Source organism: Python bivittatus, unplaced genomic scaffold (assembly GCF_059951505.1).
Source record: "Python bivittatus isolate LINGU-HERP-01145 unplaced genomic scaffold, Pbiv_v1 ctg000020_np1212, whole genome shotgun sequence".
Classification (NCBI taxonomy): domain Eukaryota; kingdom Metazoa; phylum Chordata; class Lepidosauria; order Squamata; family Pythonidae; genus Python; species Python bivittatus.
Window position 1 is genome coordinate 44,513,236 of NW_028277030.1, and position 20,307 is coordinate 44,533,542.

Consider the following 20,307-nt stretch of genomic DNA (forward strand, 5'->3'; position numbering starts at 1 on the left):
TATAATTTTACCTATGTTTATTCCAAGAGAGGGTGTGGCCATTTAGATGTTATGCTGTGAATCACAGTGAAGTGTGGGTGGAAGCTCCAGGATTACTTCTGTGGTGTAAACAACATTACCTAAGAATACCTACTTCGTGTTAAGAGACTTGTTTTGATCTTTTATTCTCCAAGTAGGCTGTACTGTCCAAATTGATCAAAATAGGTCAATTCTGTTTATCATGGTGCATAATTTGTAACTATGCCTTCATTGTGACTTCATTTGCCACCTCAATCAATTCCATAAATAGTTTTCAGAAGATGAAGCGGCTGAGAATCTCTTGACTATATACCTGAAATAAAACAAAATGTTTTCAGATGTTTTAAAGATAAAATTTGGTAGATGAGGTCAGGGAATTGTGACCACAGAAAAGGCCAGTTTAAAACAAGTGTAACTCTTTTAAGGTGGTTTAGATGTAAAACACAGAGATGCTTCAGTGACTGACAGCACTTGATCTAACTGTTTTGAAGAAAGACTTTAGAATTATTACTTTTCTCCTGGGCAGAGCATAAAAATTAAGATGTTCAGATAGGAAAGACAATAGAATTATAAACAACTGCACATCTTGCTTATTTTTAAAGTATATTGCCATCAGTTATCTGCTCCCGATTGCCCACCTGAAGTGAAAAAGATCACAGAGAACTTTAGGTCTCACTTACTGTTGTGTAAGAGAGATGGTTCCTGTTTTTATCCCTTGTTCTCTGCTCATGCCATAATACCTGGATTCAGTTTCCCATTTAAAACTGAATTAGGAAGGTGCTGAAATTTAGAAACAGATTTTCATTGCTTCAGAATGAATCACAAATCCAGTGTGTATGAATGTGTACAAGGGCATTTGGGAGAATTAGTCCATGGCGATCTTAGTAATGGCTAGCTAACCAGCCCAACTAAGCTTTGTTCAGTTAGGTATTAATGGGAGCTTTTTGACATTCATCTTGTAATTGTTTTCATATGCTTTGTGAGGAATACTTGTATGACATGGAATAAACTTAAGGGGTAGCTGAAATGGCTTTGGTCATATAATTGCTGCTGCAGTAGATTCAGTTTGCTCTGAACCGTTGTTCCTTTCAATATTCTTGAGGTTGTATATATGATACACTTTCCCATCCTAAACTCTGCCAGTAAAAAAATGATCATCTTCATATTACCTAAAAGAAACATTTACATTCTAATATCTCCCTTTTTTAGTTTGTCAAGACCACACTCCTTTGTAGTGTCTAACTATATATGTTTTCCAAGAGCTGTCTATAGGTGTAAGGTTTATTTTATTTAGTGACTGCAGTCATCCCTTAAGCAAGTAATTATGGCAAATCTCCAACATATCAGAGATTGGAGTAGGCATCAAGTTCTAAGGATAGTTCTTCCATACAGATTCGCAATATGTGCCTGTTTTGTTAACTGAAAAGGCAGGGAAGCTAGTTGTGGTATGTGCAAATCCTAGTTTACTGTTCCTAAATGAAAACAGATGAAAAAATGTAGTCATCTAACAAACATGGATCTTAATTGCATGGTTGCAAAATGAGGCAATTTTATTCCTGTAAGTTATTCTCTAAAGGCCGGTGACACACCTGGGAGGAAACATCTACCAGGCTGTTCAGAATTGTAATCTACCTCATGCTGTACTACTACTGTTGTTAGATTGCTAATGCTGGTTTGGTTCATGATCATATATTGATGTAGCTCTTTATGAGATGTGTAGTGCTTAGTGACATTTTCCTTAGTGTGTTGGTTAAAGGAAAAAGTCAGTGTCAATCGTGGCGGTTACACATTAGCCAACCGCTCTAGATTTGGGCGAGGGTCAGAAAATTAACAGAGCAGTTAATAAATCCTGCACCCATAGAACACTTGCATTTATCTCTAATTCTACAATCTCCTCTCAACTATCAGTGGTGAATCCTGAGATTACTTTTCATCAGTAAGCTTACATATGTGCTCTCAACTGCTTTTAGGCAAACTCAGCAGCTGGACTTCTTATGTGGAACTACATTAGATTCTTAATCATGTCTTGATAAAAAACTGCTGAAGGATAGAGGCGTTTGTTTCTGTATACTTTTATTTTAGTGTTTTACCTTTTTCCAGTTTATATTCCTTGTCCTACACCTCTCAAAGACACTAATTCATCTAACCCAGTCCTTTCTGCCTCCCTACTGTGCAGTGGGGAATCAGCATTTTGGGGGCAAATGTCTTGCTCAGCTCAACTTTTGACATGTTGAGGATAAGCACATTCAGAATTTGATGAGAGTAGTTTCTTGGGTACATGATGAAAGAAACATTTCAGTTAGTCGGAGGCTGCTGAAAGGGATAAAGTTTTTAATTGGGAACTTTTTTGAAAAGCTTTAAATTTCTTTTGGCTGACCAGTCATTTGTAACCATGGATTTGAATCTGCATAGTTAGGATGGCTACAGTTGGGTGTGTATGAAACAGAAAAAGAGAGTACTCATATTTTCAGTTAACTCAAAACCAAAAACACTGACTTTTTAACATCAACTTGTCTAGGCCTATCTACCTTTTTTAGAATGTTATTTTGACTTTGATTAAAATGATTTTACTTTAAATGGGTTTCATGACTTGGCAGGTTTTTTCTACATTAATGCTTATTTCACTGGTTTCAGTATGTGAAGCAAGTAAGGTTCACTTAAGAATATAAAAATTAAAAGTAATTGGTGTGCTTGTTTAGCATGAGCTATCTATTTTATTTACATAATATTTGCATAATGAATTCTGGCAAGAGGTTATAAGATATTATCTGAGGGCATAGATGGGACAAAATTGGAAAATTTATGCACATTAAATTGGAATAATGGCAGAATTGTTTAAGCAGAATTTTTAAGGCTTCCTGTTTCGTAAGTAATTTTTCTCTTGAGAAGCTGAGAAATATGCCGAGTCCAAAGATGCCTGCCAGCCTAATGTACTGTGATGACAAAAAAGTCAAATGCAACTTGTTGAATGTAATACAATGTTTTTAAAGCTATGTTACAGATGTTAAAATGCCAAAGGTAGCAATTTGAGGAATTATATGTGCCAAACTTTGGGTGGGAATGGATCTTCTTGGTGTTACAAAAATACTGTTTGTACATTACCCCCCAAAATATGCAAACAAAGCCATGTTTAGGGAAATGAATAGTTTTGGAGTTTTCATTGCTTAAAATATTTTTAACTGCATTTAACTGAGTACAAATTGTGGGGGGTGTAAATTGCCTCAAATTTTATAGACTTGAATACTGGGTCCTTTCCAACAAATTGCACTTCAGTGGTGAGGAAAAGTAGAGTTTTGCACCTTAGGAAAAATCAAATATACAAGTAAAAGACAGGTGGTACCTGGTTTAGCAGTAGCACTTGTAAGAAGGCTCTGGGTAAATCACAGATTAAGCATGGACCAGCAGTATGTTGCAGCTGCTAAAAGAACCAGTGCAATCTTCTGCTAGAAGAAGGAGCTGAGGAACTAGAAAGAGTGCAGAGAAGAGCAACAAAGATGTTAAGGGGCTTGGAGGCTAAATCCTATGAAGAACAGATAAAAGAACTGAGTATATTTAGCCTAAAGAAGTACTTGGATGGCTGTATTTTCATACAGCATCCTAATTAGGAAGAGTGACTGTCAGTCTGTGGATGTGAGGGGCAATTTCCACCAGAGTCTGTTCTGTGGAATAGAATGGAAAATCAGTTTTAAGTCAGTGAAGGCAACATATAAGAGACGGTGTATATAACTTGTATATCCTCACTTTCTTTCCTTAAAGCATTTAGAAAGACATGTCAGTGCCATGAAAAATAATTATGATATTTTAAAAATGCTTGCTATTAGAACTGCAAATCTCAGGTTAACAGAATATTGCTTGTCATTTGCACAGTATCATTCAGTCATGATATTCAGTGAAAAATAAATAATACATTCAAGTACCTCATATAACAATGCATGCTGAATATGAAAGATCATTAACTGCCTAGTTTAGAAGTGAATTAAAATGTAAAATCTTTCATGTCTGTAGTATTTATTTGTTTAACTTATACCCCATATTTCTACACTGGTGCATGCTCAAGGCAGCTGACAAACTTTAAAAACCGCATATAAAACAATATTAAAATTAACAATAAAATAAGTGCTGAAATCACTGAACAGTTGAAAGGTTTCATCCTTACAGCTTTGCTGAACAATGAGAGGGGGTGAAGTGCAGTTCCTCAGGGAGTGTGTTCCGTAGCCTGGGTCCAAAGCAGGAAAAAGGGAAGAGAGGCCTTTTGACGCTTACAGCTGGACAAGTTCATAAAAACAACAATATCACAATGCCGAGCTGCTAGATGAGCAAGGCAACTGCATACGATGCTGTGTTAACAAACAAGATTGCCAGAGTGGGTACTTTTGGAAATAATAATTTTTGTGCATTTTCCCTTCCCTCGACAGTTCACCAGTTCAGAAGTAGAACTGCCTGTATTGTTATGCTCTGGATGTAAGAAAGTTAATGCTTTTAGTTAATGCAGGTTGAATATCTAGCAGAACAACAAGAGGAGAGAAATTTTTGCTTGGACTTCCTTTCCTGTTTTGCCAATTGTAAGGCATCCTTTTTATATAATATGCAATTATACATGGAATTAATTGCTAAAGGATAATGATACAGCATTCTTAATGAACAAGGTCAAAGGAACTTCACAGACTTATTCAGGTTTTATGTGATAGTACAAGTAGTTCTTTGAATCTTATTGGTTGTTTAGTTCTAAGTAGATGATCCCAGGGGACACAAACACTCTGAATGATTGATTCAGAAGCTTACACTGAAAAACAAGATAGAAATTACAGCTAATCACAATGCATGCTTAAAATGGCATCTTGTATTCTATAGCAGCCTTCCTAACTTGGTATGCTCCAACTTGTTGGGGCTGCAAATCCCAGAATCCCCAGCCACTGGGACTTTGTAGTCTCTACACATCTAGATTTAGTCAGGCTTATTAAGTCTAACATAACATTGCTTGCCAAAAATGAGAAGTAGTAAATGATTCCACTGTAGCTTAATTTGTTGCATCAGCTCTTCACTACTGGCAAATGTGGTCAGTGGGTTAGACTGTCCTTATCAGAGGACATTTATACAAATGTTAAATGTTGTTAGATCAGGTTGAAGTGGCTCTAAGGAAATCATGGTATAATTTCAGTACTGGTTGACTCACCAACTTAAATGTGTTGATCTGGAAATAAACAATCTGCCTTGCTCATGGGACAAGGAAGCCTCTTGAGTAAATAAATGAATCCTATTTTTTCAGGCAGTTGACCTTTTTTACTGTAGGCCTGGTTAAGAGATTATGCATTTTAATTTCAGGGTGTTGTTTAGTGCAACCTACTTAAACATCTGACAGTGCATACTTTAGTACAATGTTCCTTTGGTTTTAGTGGTTGACTCAGATGAATATTGTCCTCCAAGAATGTCCAAAATAAGCAAGAGACTGGTGAAAGTTATTTTTTTTCCCAAGGGCCAGTATACTTTTCAGTATTTTAATAAACTATGATTATTCACAAGGCTGTGAACAATATATATCTCTTTGTTTTGCAAAATAAAGAATAATCTCTCTCTCTTTGTTTTGCAAAATAAAGAAACTCATTAGTGTTTTGAATAATAGAAGACTTTCTGACTTCATAGGAGCCTTGCAGCTGCTGTGGCTCACAACGCCTGGAACCCAGAATAAAGATGGGTTTTCAAAAATATTTATAAGAAAATGCAGCTAATATCAGATATGTAGACTTTGACATAAAAAAAAGGAGATGTGGCCAGCCGCCAAGTCTGACTGAATGCAGATGTTGTTTGAAAGGATTTGTTTTATGCACATGACCAGGATAATAGGGTGTTATGAACTTTCTGGAATGTAGTAAAGGCTTCCACGTTAGCATAAACCAAACTTAAATTCATATTGTGCAGTCCCACATTTTCCAACCCAAATCCTTCCAAATGTGATGGGAGTCCAGCTCCCAGAATTTCAGTGGCCATGCTGGCAGGGAACTGGATTGATAGTCTCACTTCTTTTCTGAGATACCCAAATTAGAGGAGGCTGGTGTAGACATATAATCTTTTTTTTTTATAGTAAAGGAAGCACCTCTGTTTTAATACATCAGTTTATGCAAACTTCAGTTTTAAGAAGAAAGAATTAAATCTCTTTATGTCTTGGTAATAGATAATATCAGGCTGTTGTTTCTATGTAGACATTTTTTTATTTAATAATTTTGGAATAAAAAGTTGATCTCGGCTGCTGATTGTAGCGGTTTTAATGGTTTTTAATCTGGTAAGAGTTAATTACTTGATGGCACATAATCATTGTAATATTTTTGTTTTTCTTTGTAGTTTTCCCATTGTTTTTGGTGTTTTAATTGTTGTGAGCTGCCCAGAATCATGTAGATGAGATGGGCAGCTGTACAAATTGAATGAATGGATAAATAAATAAATAAATAAATAAATAAATAAATAACATATTCTTTTTTATTTGATGTGAACAAGGAATGCTAGTAAATAGCTAAGTGCAATTTATCCTAGTTAAAACTTTTCATTGTTCTATGCATAATGACTTCTGGACTGGGCCAGGTCATCCTGCATGTAGAAGTTAATTATTAAATGTTCTTTTTTTAAAAAAAAGTCCCATGAACTTTATAAAGTGGCATGGAAAGAGTGTGCAAACCTTTCTCCTGATAGCTTATTACAAGCAAAGTTTTAGAAAAAAACATAAAGGACATGAACAAATACGTCACAAGACATTCTGGATTAATCAAAGTTGAATAAAAATGCTGATTCTTCTGATTTTGAAATAGACCCGTGGAGTGCATAGAATGCATTTTGGATTCCTGAATGGATTCTTTTTGCATGTCACAATTCAACAGCTGACAAAAAGGACTTGCTGTAGGAATGCTACAGGAGTATTCAAGAAGAGGCACTTGTGTTACTAGACTGCCCCATATCACGCCTAGAGCCTTGATCTCATTGAGTCACTTAGTAGTAAGCTTTCCCACTTATCACAGTTAGCAATGATATATCAGCTGCTGCAAGATCATCATACTTATACAGTGGAACCTCGGTTTACGAACTTAATTCGTTCCGTGACTCTGGTCGCACCACGAATTGGTCGCAACCCGAAGGAAATTTCCCCATAAGGTTCAATGTAATTACCGTTAATCCATTCTGGCGTGGAGGACAGGGAGGCAGCTATTGCTTGGAGGGAGAGTCCCCCTCCCTACGACCACGTGTCGGGCAGAAAATGGCCGCGGACCACGTGTCAGGGGCGTAAAAATGGCCGCGGACCACGTGTCAGGGGCGTAAAAATGGCCGCGGACCACGTGTCGGGCGGAAAATGGCCGCGTACCACGTGTCAGGGGCGGAAAAATGGCTGCGGACCACGTGTCAGGGGCGGAAAAATGGCCGCGGACCACGTGTCAGGGGCGGAAAATGGCCGCGGACCATGTCACGGGAGGGAAAATGGCCGCGTATCCTGTTCATACCCCGAGGCGGAGTTCGCAAACCGAAGCAAAATGTTGTGGCCGGAGCTGGTCGTAACCCGAAAAGTTCGTTAACAGAAGTGTTCGTAACCCAAGGTTCCACTGTATATCCAAGAAGGTTGTAAGATTCTTAAACATAGCTATGGCCCTTAGAAACCAGTGGGTTTGCTCTATAGCCAGCTAAATCCAGGGTTTTGCTTTTCCATCTCCTCTCTTTCACATTTGTTGACTGCCATATGCCAGGCTCTCCCATCAATATATGTACAGAATCTGGATACTCTCCCCAACACTCTTTATTCTCTGTTGAGTTTGATTTACCCACATCTTAGTGGCTTTTGCTATGTACTACACTCTGCTGTTTATACGGTTTATTTTTTAAACTTTTCTCTAATTACTACATAATTTCACAGATTTTTTTTTAACTCTATTGGTCTATGGCCATCTATTAAATAAATAAATAGATTTTCTGCAGCCTATGCCTTGTTTTCCATGATAACAGAGTAGGCTGACAGAGGATATGCTTCAAAAGCTGTTTTCTCTAGTAAGTCAATGTAGCAAGCCTATCCGATCCAGTGAACAAGTGTAAACCATGATCATGTTTCAGCATCTGTTCTGTCTTGGTTCTGGGCATAGGCTTCTTCCTGATGTCCATGTTGAGCCAGCGTGTGTAGGACTAAATGTCATGCTTCAGTCTGGGTGTGTTTGTAAGTCTAGGCTCTCCAGATGCTTAACCCCTTTTTCTGGAATTGGTTGTATACTCTCAGAGATGACTTGGTGGTATAAATACTTTGCAGACAAAAGAAAGCCAATTTCAACACAAGATCTGCCTATTGGAGTATACAGCAATCGGAGCCTATATAAATGTCAGTGCTTCAAGGATTGGATTCTAGGCTTCCATCCCTCCCCTGCCTTTCTGAATTAATGTATATTTGGATGTGTTCTTCAGGATCATAGAAGGCAACTGGAACTTGTTGATATAATTATTCTCACTAGTCTAGGAATTCCTGGCCCCTCCTATGTTAACTTTATTTTTAATATTAACTGCATACATTGGATCTCCAAGACTCAGAATCATACTTATGTATAGAAGATCAGATTCCTACCTTGTTTTACTTCAGTGAGTCAGAATAGATGATTTCAGTTGTCTTCCAATTGAATGACTCTGTTTATAATTGTTTGAAAAGGAACATGTAATATCAGATGAGTTTGTCAGTTCTCATTTTATCAAGTATATTCATCTATTATTTTCCTTATCTCTGATGTCTTGATAATACAAAATTGAGCCAAATGTTAAAAATCAATTTCAAATTGTATGTCTTATTTTACCTTTGTTTTCTATCCCAGAGACTATTAAATATTAAAATGTATTTCCCTCTTCTTCCCCAAAAGCCCTCAAAGGTAGCAAAAGCTGTAAGTTGTTCTTGGTAAACTAAAAGGAAACTGCAGTCAGTAGCTTAATTATCCTTAAGCAGTATATGCCATTACAGTAACTACTGCAGTATCATAGAATCTGCTATGATGATCAGTCAGTATTTTCTTTACTAATACTTAAAACAGCTGTTAATTTGAGAAAATTCAGTTAAAATCAAAATCCAAAACATTTGGCCTTAACTGCAACCCAGCTGCCTCTTCACGTCCCTCCAAAACACATCTAAAATATTCATCCTTGAACCAATTTATTCATATTAACTTTATGCTATCGTAGCATAAAAATCTGCTGATGGTAGTAATGTAATCTGAAAGAAAAATTGTAAGGTGGGTTCAAGAAATCTGGGTTATAAAACACAATCCAAGGTCATGTTCACGGCCTATTTAAAAGTTTTGCAATATGGGAAGGGAAATAAAAGGCCAGAAAGAAGCATTTATAAAAGAACAGAGTTCACTAGTAAATAGGAAGAATACTCGCATATTCCATCCCTCTGCGTGTTTACTCTGAACCATGTAAGCAGTTGTAAGATTCTGAATGTAAAGCGTGTATGTGTGTGCATGTGGGTTTGAGAGAGCATGGGAGTGAGTGCCACATACTAAAAATCAATCATTTGGATTGTTAATTAGCACTTCAAGCCCTGTGTACAGAAACGTAACCTGAGGCGAGGAACTTTATGAGAAAAAAATGCACAATCTCAGGAAAATAGAATTGAGGGAAACGATATTTTGTCACATGAGTCCTTTCCTTTCCTTTCCTTTCCTTTCCTTTCCTTTCCTTTCCTTTCCTTTCCTTTCCTTTCCTTTCCTTTCCTTTCCTTTCCTTTCCCATTCCACATGTGCTGTGGAAATGTTGTCTTGGATGTAAGTTTGTACTTTGGCAGCCATTTTGTTTTATGCAAACCTGATTCTTTTCCAGATTAACTCTAAAAACCTACTGCCTTACGTTTACTAGAGTGAGAAAAAAAAATTACTGTACTGATTCTCCATCTCATTTTCTGCTTGCCTGTGCCAAAAATATGGTTTATAGATGCACACTCAGCAGCCATGTACACAAACATAAATGGATTAATAGAAGCCAGAACCTTCTGTCACACTGAATGGAGTCCAGTTTTGGTAACTTGGCAGAGAGGGGCTGCCCTTATTACAAAACCATCTCTGGCTGTCTTTTGTGAAAGAGGAGTCAAGTAAAGGATACTGCTGGAATGTTAAACTGTGTAGCTCTCTGTAATATATGCATAAAGGAAAATAATCTAAAGTGTCAAAAGGTTCCCTATGATCTCTTCATCTGAAGGCTTGCAGACCTGGAGAAGGGCTGTGTGTCAAAACTTCTTTTTCAGGAAAGGAATGCAAGCAGAGCAGGAGGAGTATTATTTACTTCAATGTAGTTTTAAGACAATTTGTTTTTAAAAATCAGCATAACATATATAGTGAATTAATAACATTTTCGTGCAGGTAGCGTCAGGCAAAAGAGAAAACTTAGCAAAACTCCAAGGCCTGGTAAAATAAACTGAAGCGTCTGCTTAAAATCTCCCCATCAAACATGTTCTGCTGGTATAGAAAAATCACTCTTTTGTGCTCCCTCACCAAACCTGTGATTGTGGAAATTGCTTTCAGGTGGCTATTTTACGCCACCAGTATTTTCTCTCTTCTCCCTCTCTATTAGGTACATGAATGTTTATGGATGAAGCCCCACAATTAGTTTCAGGGCCACAAGCAGAGCAGAAGTGCATTTTGTAGTGCAGTCAGTGCAGAAACAGGGCTGGTTTAAGTCAACTATGCCCGAAGCGAAAGGTCTAAATAGCAGAACTCTTACTCTTTGTGGTCAAAACTAGAAAATAGCATCCCATGAAAGAAAGGGTTGTATCCTAACAGGAGCAGTGGAAAGCACTGATCTGTCTAGCTCAGGATTGTGTTCTCTGGCTGGCAGCGTTTCTCCAAAATTCTGATCATTGTCTTTCTCAGGCCTGCCAGGGAAGTGAACATGAGACTGCTCCACTTTAGCAGATGCTCTGTCTTCCGAGGAGGCATTTTTTGCTTTCTAGGAGAATTCCCTTGCTGGTTGACAGGAAGTCTTTCCTCAGGAAGCTACTGAGATCATATTCCCTTTCCCATCCTTGCTGCTCAGAGTCAGAGGCTGATAGGCACAGGTCTGTGGGAACAACTTGGATCATCTAATTTTTCCCATCCAGTAAGAAAGGGCTCAGTTTGACTTTAAGCTCTGCAAGTCTCTGCTGACATACAGGAGAAAGGAGTTGCTTGTTTTGGTCTTTTGAAAGGAAAGTCATTTCCTGCATTGGAGGAACTTATTATGTTAATTGCTATTTAAAAATGACCATATTTCTACATTTCGCCAGATACATAAGGAACAAAAAAAAGTAAGACTCAGCCTGCAAAAAAATGCAGTGTTTCTATGGGTGGTGGCTGCATCCGTCAATTACACTAAAATTAAAATAATTGCAAAAATGAGTGGAATCTTGCAAGATTGCCAAATCTTATGCAAATTCTTGTGGAAGTTCATCATTTCCATGCAAACTTGAGGTGAGATTACTGAAATATTCTGAAAAGCTGGGAGGTTTTTGTTGAGAGGGGTGTCTTGGCTATGAGATGGTGGCCATGGAAGACGAATACATCAGAATTAAGTTTCCTTTTAGCAGATTTGTGTTTATGATCATATGAGAACAAACTTTTTAAATTGTAAGCTGCCCAGATTCATCCTCTGGGGGAGATGGGCGGCATATAAATGTAATAATAAATAAATAAGTAATAAAAATAAATAAACTCTAATAATTCGTTTAACAAACTAATAGCAGTTCTTGTCTAGCATTCACTTTAGTTCATAGTGCCTCGTTTGCATGTAATGAGAAAGCCAGGAATTGGCCAATGTGAGATTGAATTCTTTGCTCCTGGTTTGATGGTAATGGAATTGGAGGTGTATGGCCTCCTTTCTGCTAATGCTACATTAAATATAGCATTATAAATAAACATGGTTATTATTTTGTTATAAACCAAGGTTACTTTAGCTTTATGTCTGTTCAATGATACATGTCATATTTACCTTACAACAAATCACTTGGTAAGGAGAGTGACCTAAGATTTTTCATTCAGTTTAGATAACATGAATTAAATAGAATGAAGGTACGCACAGCATCAGGTGGGTATTGCAAAAAGAGTGATTGGCCTGTTACTTTCAGGCAGACCCTGTCTGTATTTTTATTAAGTTGGCAAGACTATCTCAGCTGTGCAATGAGCAAAATCTGCTGTCAGCATTTTGTTCACAATCCCCCAATCCAGGTGTGCAAAGCTTGTCACATCATACTGAAAAAGACTCAAGGCTGTAATTGCTGCCGAAGGTGCTTCAACAAAGGACTAATATAATATAATAAGTCTGAATACTTATGCCAATGTGATATTTCAGTTTTTCCTTTTTAATAAATTTACAGACATTTCTAAAATTCTGTTTTCACTTTGTCATTATGGGGTACTGAGTGTAGATTAATGAGAAAAAAAATGAATTTGAACGATTGTAGTATCAGGCTGCAACATAACAAAATTGAAAAAAGTGAAGGGGGTCTGAATACTTTCCGAACACACTGTATGTCATTTGCAGCCACAGTTGTACTGATCATAACCTTAAAGCTTAGATAGCTTGAAGGGAGCTTTAAAGCAAAAGGTTCCCTAGATACTGTGGTTGGAGAATTCACTGAACCAGAGGATTAGACTGGGAAAAATGGTGCTATTGGGAGAATGATGGAGGGCTACCATCATCCTTAGTGCTCCATTAAGCTCCGTATAATGGTGAAATGAAGACAGCAACAGTTACCTAGTTGACTGTGATGAATTCTGATATTGGCTACGTATGGGGAGCCATTGTCTTGTACACATGGCTCTATCTCTCTCCCTTCCCTTTCCCCCAACCATTTTTTTTCTTTTGAGAAATGAAAAAATGTAACAGTTTTTGCAAAAGTATTTTTCTGATGTCCCAAATCCCCATGAAGTATCCTGGTTTAGCACTGGTTAATTGGGAAGGGCTTAGTTTCACTTTGTACAGCCATAGATTGAGTTCAACTTAGTCCACCTGGACTTGTTTTGGGGGCTCTGGCCAAATTGCTGAAATAAAATCTTTGAGACAGGTAGATGTGGAATTATTTGATTTTTGGTGAACCTTAGGGACTGAAGATTGGGCTGGTACCAAGCAGTTCTGATTGTGTTTCTTTCCCCTTCTTCTACTTTAGCTCAGTAAAAAGAAGAATTGCCTAAAGTTAGGTACAGAGATCCAATAACTCTTGAGCAGAATCCCAATTTTGGCAAATTCCCCCTTCTACTTTAGCCCAGTAAGAAGGTCTGTAATATTAAGAACTGTAATATTGACCCATAGTATATATGACACGATATAATGCAATGCATTATTTAACACTTCTAGAATATTGTTTAAATAAAATGCTAGGTTTATTCCCTTGCTTCATCTTTTATTCTAAGCAGTTAATCACTTCAGGCTGGTTTTATCGAAAGTGAGTGGGTTACAAGTATGATAAATAAATAATAGTTCTGCATATAAGAAGTACATTAGATTTAGAGTTCAGTATTTGTGCTGAAGGAAATATATGTGATTGGGAATAGCACTTTTTAGAACTGAATTTTCTAAACTTGTTTTAGTTTGGCCTTATATATTGGAGTCTTCTTTTTTTGACTGTCCAAAACTAGAAGTATAAGAATCCCCCAAATCAGTGGATGTGAAAGCAATCTGCTGTTAAATCAGAGACAACCTGTTTGCCCATCAGGGTTCTCTGTCTGCTCCAGTGATGTCTCTTGATGGGGTAGCATTACCCCTGAAGGAGCATGTCCGTGACTTGGGTCCTCCTTCCTCGTACCTCCTGGAGAAATAGTAGGTAGAGGCAGTGGCTGTTGGGTCTGTTGTAGCCCAACTTGAGTGTGCAGATCTTGCTACAGCTCTTTTCATTATTGGTCTAGATTATTGCAATGCACCATATGTGGAGCTTCCTTTAAAGTCCACCCAGAAGCTGCAGATCAGAGTGCAGTGGCCCATGTGAACCAATATTTGCCAATGAGAGCACATGTCACTTGTGCTGCAGGCACTGCATCGATTGCCATTAGGTTTCCAGATGCACATTAAAGTGCTGTTGCTGGCCTATAAAGCCCTTTATAGCTTGGTGCCAGGCTGTCTGGAGGACACATTTCACCATTAGAATCAGTTGGACCAATTCAATCTAGCCGAGATAAGGTAGTGGTTCTCTACTTTAGGGAGGTGAGGGGAGCTGAGTCTCAGAGGCACTTCTTCTGATTAGAATGGCCTCCCAGTGGAAATAAGGTTGTCTCCCATTTCAATTTCCTTCTGGAAGCAGCTCAAAATGGAGCTCTTCTGGAGGGCATTTGGGTTGTGATACCAGTTTGGCTAAAGTTTATTGATTGGTCCTTCTTGGGGTTTGTGTTTATATATTTCTGTATTTTATGTTTTTACTTTAATCCAGTGTTTCTCAACCTTGGGAACTTTAAGATGGATGGACTTCAACTCCTAGAATTTCCCAGCCAGCCGTTGAAGTCCACACCTGACTGGACATTTTAATTGTAATTGAGTATTTTATCTCTGAACTGCTGGGAGCCCTTTGGGATTGCAGTGGGGTATAATAAATAAATAAATAGCTCTATTATTTGTAGTAAAATATATATTATGTAGAACATTACTGTTTTTCGGGGGTGGGAGTGGGAATCTTCTTCTAGCACAAGTTTCTCATTGGAATGATTGATTAGTTTTATCTCAGCATAAAGGAATCTTGGCTTGCTCCTTGGATCTGCAATTCATTATCCATTAATGGAAGATTGCTGATGAATTTCAGCTCAATAACATGTTAGTGCTTTGTAAATGTGTAGTGGGGGGATGTGGGTGGGTTTAAAATGAGTTCATTTTACTTTATTCAACTCTTGTGGATACTTTTTAGAATTCTCTCGACCAAGTATTCCTAGTTTTGTCCATACAGACTCCATATTTTTCTTCTTTCTTAGCAAGTATGGTGTTGGCATTGATTGGCCCACTGCTGAGTATGTTGCTGTAATAGCCCCCATTCATTCCATTGTGTGTCATCCTGTTTCTCATTTTAGGGCACTGCATTTCTTTCTAGATAGAAATCATTGTCTTTGTTAATATAACTGCTCATCAATTATTGGGGAGGGGATTAGGATGAAAATTCTATGGAAAAGGAGTGGAGTAAATGGGTGCTCCTCAAAATGCTTAGCCTTCAGTTTTCCCCCTTGAGATATTTTCATTGTGTCTACCAAGCTAAACTTGGTAGAGATGTTTTCACACATTGCTTTTCAGTTACAAATATTTCTTTTCTTTGTAGGAAATAGTTCCTCAAAATGGAGGATGGGAAGCCTGTTTGGGCTCCACACCCAAATGATGGGTTTCAGATGGGAAGCATTGTGGATATTGGACCTGACAGTTTAACTATTGAACCTGTAAATCAAAAAGGCAAGGTAAGTTTCTTCAAAAGGCAATTAGTTCTTTACAGAAATTGTTTTACTGAAAGGGAAGATGTATGCAGTGAATGTGAGGCTATTTGTTAAAGCATTCAGAGTACTTGGAACTTTTAATTACTTCTTTTTTATATAATTTTATTAAAAAATTAATTATAATAATAAAATTAATGCAAACTAAACTTAAAGAAAGGGAAGAGAATAGGAGGAAAGAATAGAAAGTACAAGAAAAAAAGAAAGAGAAAAGTGAGAATGTAATAAAGAGAAAAGAAATATATAACCAAACTTCATCACAAGTATAAATAAATTTAGTGACTCTCCACCCCCTATAAAGTTACAAATATTTCTTCACCCCATATCCCATCCCTTATCTATAGATAAATCCATAAAGCATCAACTTTTGAGTTCAGGCATCAGCAAAAAGTCTAAAAGGGGTTGCCAGCTTTGTAACAGCATATCTTATTTTAATCTCAATCAAATAAACCAACTTTATATTCCTTCCTTTTACTTCTAACAGTCTTAATCGTTAGTTCATTCAAATACTGTCGTAGGATTTGATTTCTCCAATTCTTTTTTTCCCATCGTGCACATTTCTTCAAGGCTTTAACATGCCTCTTTTGTAAATCCAGTAAGAAAAAATAATCCAGGTCACTCTCTTGGTTTGTCATTTGCATTTCCCTTTTGATTTTTAAAACATCAGCCAGTTTCTTTTGTATATCCAATAAAACCTCCTTTTCCAAGTTGTTCTTGTGGACTTTCATTTTAAATCCACTTTTGGTACCATCTCTATCTTGTCCAGATCTGTCATTTCTTCAATAATATCTGTTGGACGTAGTCTGTCTATAGAAGCAGACATATACTGACCCTGATGATATTGTGGCTACTAATTTCTGGCTCCATTCTTCAAAAGTCTCTTTTAATATTTTCCATGTTATAGTGTTTTGCATCATTTTGTAAGTCCCAGTAAATAAAAATGAGCTTGTATTTTTTTCCTCTGCTTAAGAGCTTTAGTCCCCTCTAGTGTCCAGTTTCTAAAGTCATAAAATTATTTGTCTTTATTATATCTTACAATAAACAAAACAAATCTATTTCCCATGAGAAGCTGTTTATTCTTTATAATTAATTCCAAAATCTTAGTAAAAGTCAGTGTTCCATATTTATCTGGACCCTTCATCTGTTTATAACTTTCTTAGATCAAAATCTTATTTTAGCTTTTTGCTGTTTATTTCAAATGTTTAAGTTCTTAAGCTTATAATTAATTTTTCTTTTGTTCAGAGTTGAAGATAAACTCACCTGATGAAAACTTTTCAAACTTGTTGTTCCAAAGGTCTCTAATAGCTTTAAGGTAGTTAATAGGTAATTTCTGAAAGTGATTAGAAAGTGAAGTTTGCGAACTTAGTATCCTTTAAAAGTCTCTGCACAGTTGCAGGCAAGGTAGCTGATCCCATTGTCTCCCGGTGCTCAAACCAGTGGAAAACCATTGTCCTGTGGTCTTCTTGCAAGGATCAGCTGTCTGGAGTGCATGTAGACAATCTCCTGTCCTTTCCTTATCTGGGGGGATTCCAAGGAAGTGGCCTACTCATTGATTCCTTGGTCTTTGTTGCAGTTGTCAGCTCCAATTTCACAGAGCTGTCTTGTTTGCCATGCCTCTCCTGAAAGTTCAGAAATTTTAATTACTTATAATCATTGGATTTTTTAAATGAAGCTTTCATAATTCTTGCTTCTTTTTAACTATAAAATAGTCTATATTGATTTGGAAATGGATGCATCATGCCGTATTAACTTTGTTCATTATTGAGAAAGGTGCTTCAGCAGAAGCATGGGGTTGTGTATATTCTATGTAACTTTTGAGTTAGATCAGAAGATTATCATGGCATGTTGCAGATTGCTCAGTTACAAAATCATTTGATTTATGATGTTGGAACCTAAGTATACAATTATGGTTTCTTGGAGACAGTCAAAATTGCAACAAGGTATATTTTAAGAACATTTATGTGGCTGCATCTTATGTATAATATAATATAATATAATATAATATAATATAATATAATATAATATAATATAATAGTGGTTAGACATCTTATGTCTAACAAAACAGATATAAATAGAAATAATGTACCATGTGAAATGTAGATTCAGATCTTCTGCACTCGAGATTCAGAGTGATCAAAGAACAAAATAGTCATCACAATATGGCATGTTTCAGGTTTTGCTACAATAGAGGATTACATGCCTCAATATTTTTTTCTTCCAGGAAGAATAGCTGTTAAATGTTAATGTCAATCTTGTCTTTTCTGTCCAAGGAAAAGCAAAAGAATAAAGGTTTTACAGAAAAAGATATGCACATTCATTTTTTTTTAAAAAAATAGAAGAATACAGGATTCCCCATTGATCCTGTATTTAATGTGGCTGTCAGAATTAAGTATTGGTTTTAAAAAATGTTGAGTTTACATATGCTATTACTCTCTCTTTAAAAAAATATGAAAACATTTCTACCTCACCTTATCCTCCGGAGAATTCATGGGTGAGATGAAGGTGTACGGAAGAGATAACGGGGAGTTTTGTTATGCAAACAAAAGCATCTGCTTAATACTGGATGTTGCCCATTAAATGATTGTCCAAAGAGCTAATATTCCATGGTTGGGGGGGGTTGTATGTTTTGAAGCATTTGTGCAACAGTAACATGAAAACAACTTGTTCAAGTGACTTAAAACATCGATGAGCAGACAAAATGAAACCATTAGTATCCTTTTTAATAGAAAATGAAAAATAATCAATATAATGATCAACTCTGGGTATAATTCAGTCTGCTGAAGCATCAACATTGTGACAGAAGTATGCTTGAAACTGTGTTGGACTGTATGCCCTGAGTGTAATATGCTCATGAAGGATTTTTTTTTTTTTGGTTTGTTTTTGTTTAAATAATGGCTTCCACAAGTTTGTGTGATTTGCTCTTCAGATGCAATATGGTTGCAGACTTTGGAAAACCAGAGAGATTATACATTTATCATGGTGGTGATTTATTTTGGTATTTTAAATAAACTCAGTGTTCAAAATGAAGGTGATTTCTCTGTCAGACAGGATTTTAAGTTGTCACAGTATATATAGTTTATAAGGACTTATTGTTATTCTTGTGATTGACTGCTCCTCAATTGTAACCAGCACATTTTGTAATTGTATTAATTTATGCATAGATTCCTTTGGAAGGCTGGAGATAAATGTGTGATTGTGACTGAAAACTGAACCCATGCTTTGTTCATTTGTTTTTTCCTCTCTTTATATTGTGACATCACATTTTGCCTTCCATTCCACATCAGTAATGCTGTGGATAGGGTGAAAGTAGTTGAATGCTCAGAACTGTCATGGAAAGTTGGAAGCCAAAGAGCTCTAGATCACTATTTCCTAACCTGATGTACTTCAGATATGTTGTGAATGCAACTTCTTAAAAGTTCTGGAGAATCTGAGTCGAGGAAGACTGTTATATGTGTTACTGAGAGAATTATAAATTGGACTGCTATTTTCATCTACAGTTGCTCATCTAGAATGACATATAGCTTGGTCTGAACCTAGCTGAACCTACTAAAACTGTTGCTTCTTTATGCTTTGTGAGAGTAGAGAGTCTTGTTAGTGATTTGGAAGGCTAGTTTAGGTCTCTTCTATGAATATTTCTGTGAAGGAGAGCTGTGTCCCATGATGAAAACAAAATGGAAAAAAAAGTCCATAGACTTAGTATACAAATCTAGGCTTTTTAAGAAGAAAGTGTTTTACAGTTAATTTTATACATTTTCAATTTGTATGAAAGAGCTTAAAATAAATACATGTTTAAACTAATGCTCACATTTTTCAACCTGATGAAGTAGAGGGAATTTTAGTATGTAGGTCAAGAGGTGAGGCCACAGCTTCCTCTCTGAGGGAAGCCTAATGTCTCTCTAAGGAAGTAATCTCATCTATGGAGAAAGAAGGTGATGGGTTTTACTTAGAAGTAATGCAGTGCTAAGCAAAATCTTTCTTATTCCAAGAAGGGCTTAGAGTGTTATAATTCTGTTTACTTTTTCAATAAATACATACTTTTCGAAGACATTCTCATCAAGCTTTGTTTGACAATGTGTTGCAGATATTAGGGAAGAATTATTTGGATTCTGGAGATTTTCTAAATTAGTATATTTATAAAAGTACTTTAAAATAAAGCACCAGTACGCATGCTTAAGGCTTTATTCCAAGACACTATGAGAAAGTATCACAATAACATAAGGCAACAAAGAATATACAAGAATACTAAGGAACCTAACACAACAAAGGGTATTTAACTATACTGAAGAATAAAAGAAAGACCTATGCCCTTTTGTCAGTCAGGGAACTCCACAAAGATGATAGTGGGTGGACCCACTCCAAAGCTAGCTAATATACAACACATTCTTGGTTGGGTCTACACAGAAGTTGTCTCTTATGGGGGCTTCTGACTAGCTTATATAGGCTCCACATCATAATTAATTGCAATTGCTTTCAGTGGCCTCATTTCATTTGATTTTGCCAAGGACAAGGATGACAAGTTTATCATATCTTGTTTGTGGACCGCTCTGCCTATTCCTGCCAAGGGTAGAGCATCCCAAGGTTAAGGAGTATTTGTTTATACCAGGTGGCAATGAGACCATCACAAGGTTTTAGACTGAAGATGAGAAAGATCACCTTACTATAGACAGGTGTCCCATACCAAGACAGGACAAAACAAAGTATAACTCTTTAGTGAGTAAAATAAATGCTTTCTTAATTGGGTATTATATACTCAGCCATTACATAGCAATCTAAAGTTCTAGGTACCATGCATCTAAGGGGAAGAGGTAGACACCTCTATCCAATTCTTCCGTGACAACCTTCTGCCATCACTACACTGACT

The 20,307-nt window shown here is 36.7% G+C and overlaps 1 protein-coding gene across 9 annotated transcripts in view; it reads left to right on the forward strand.

The window, feature by feature from the left end:
- Window positions 1-20,307, forward strand: part of MYO6 (myosin VI) — a 109,544-nt gene that overhangs the window by 15,552 nt on the left and 73,685 nt on the right. For 5 of the 9 annotated variants that reach the window (XM_088137847.1, XM_088137868.1, XM_088137863.1 and 2 more), the window contains exon 2: window positions 15,279-15,413. In XM_088137847.1, coding sequence (XP_087993973.1) covers window positions 15,297-15,413 — 117 coding nt within the window. In that variant the 5' untranslated portion in view covers window positions 15,279-15,296. Of the gene's footprint in view, window positions 1-11,074; window positions 11,463-15,278; window positions 15,414-20,307 lie in introns of those variants that run through there. The other 4 variants (XM_088137851.1, XM_088137854.1, XM_025167047.2 and 1 more) reach the window with 2 other exon arrangements.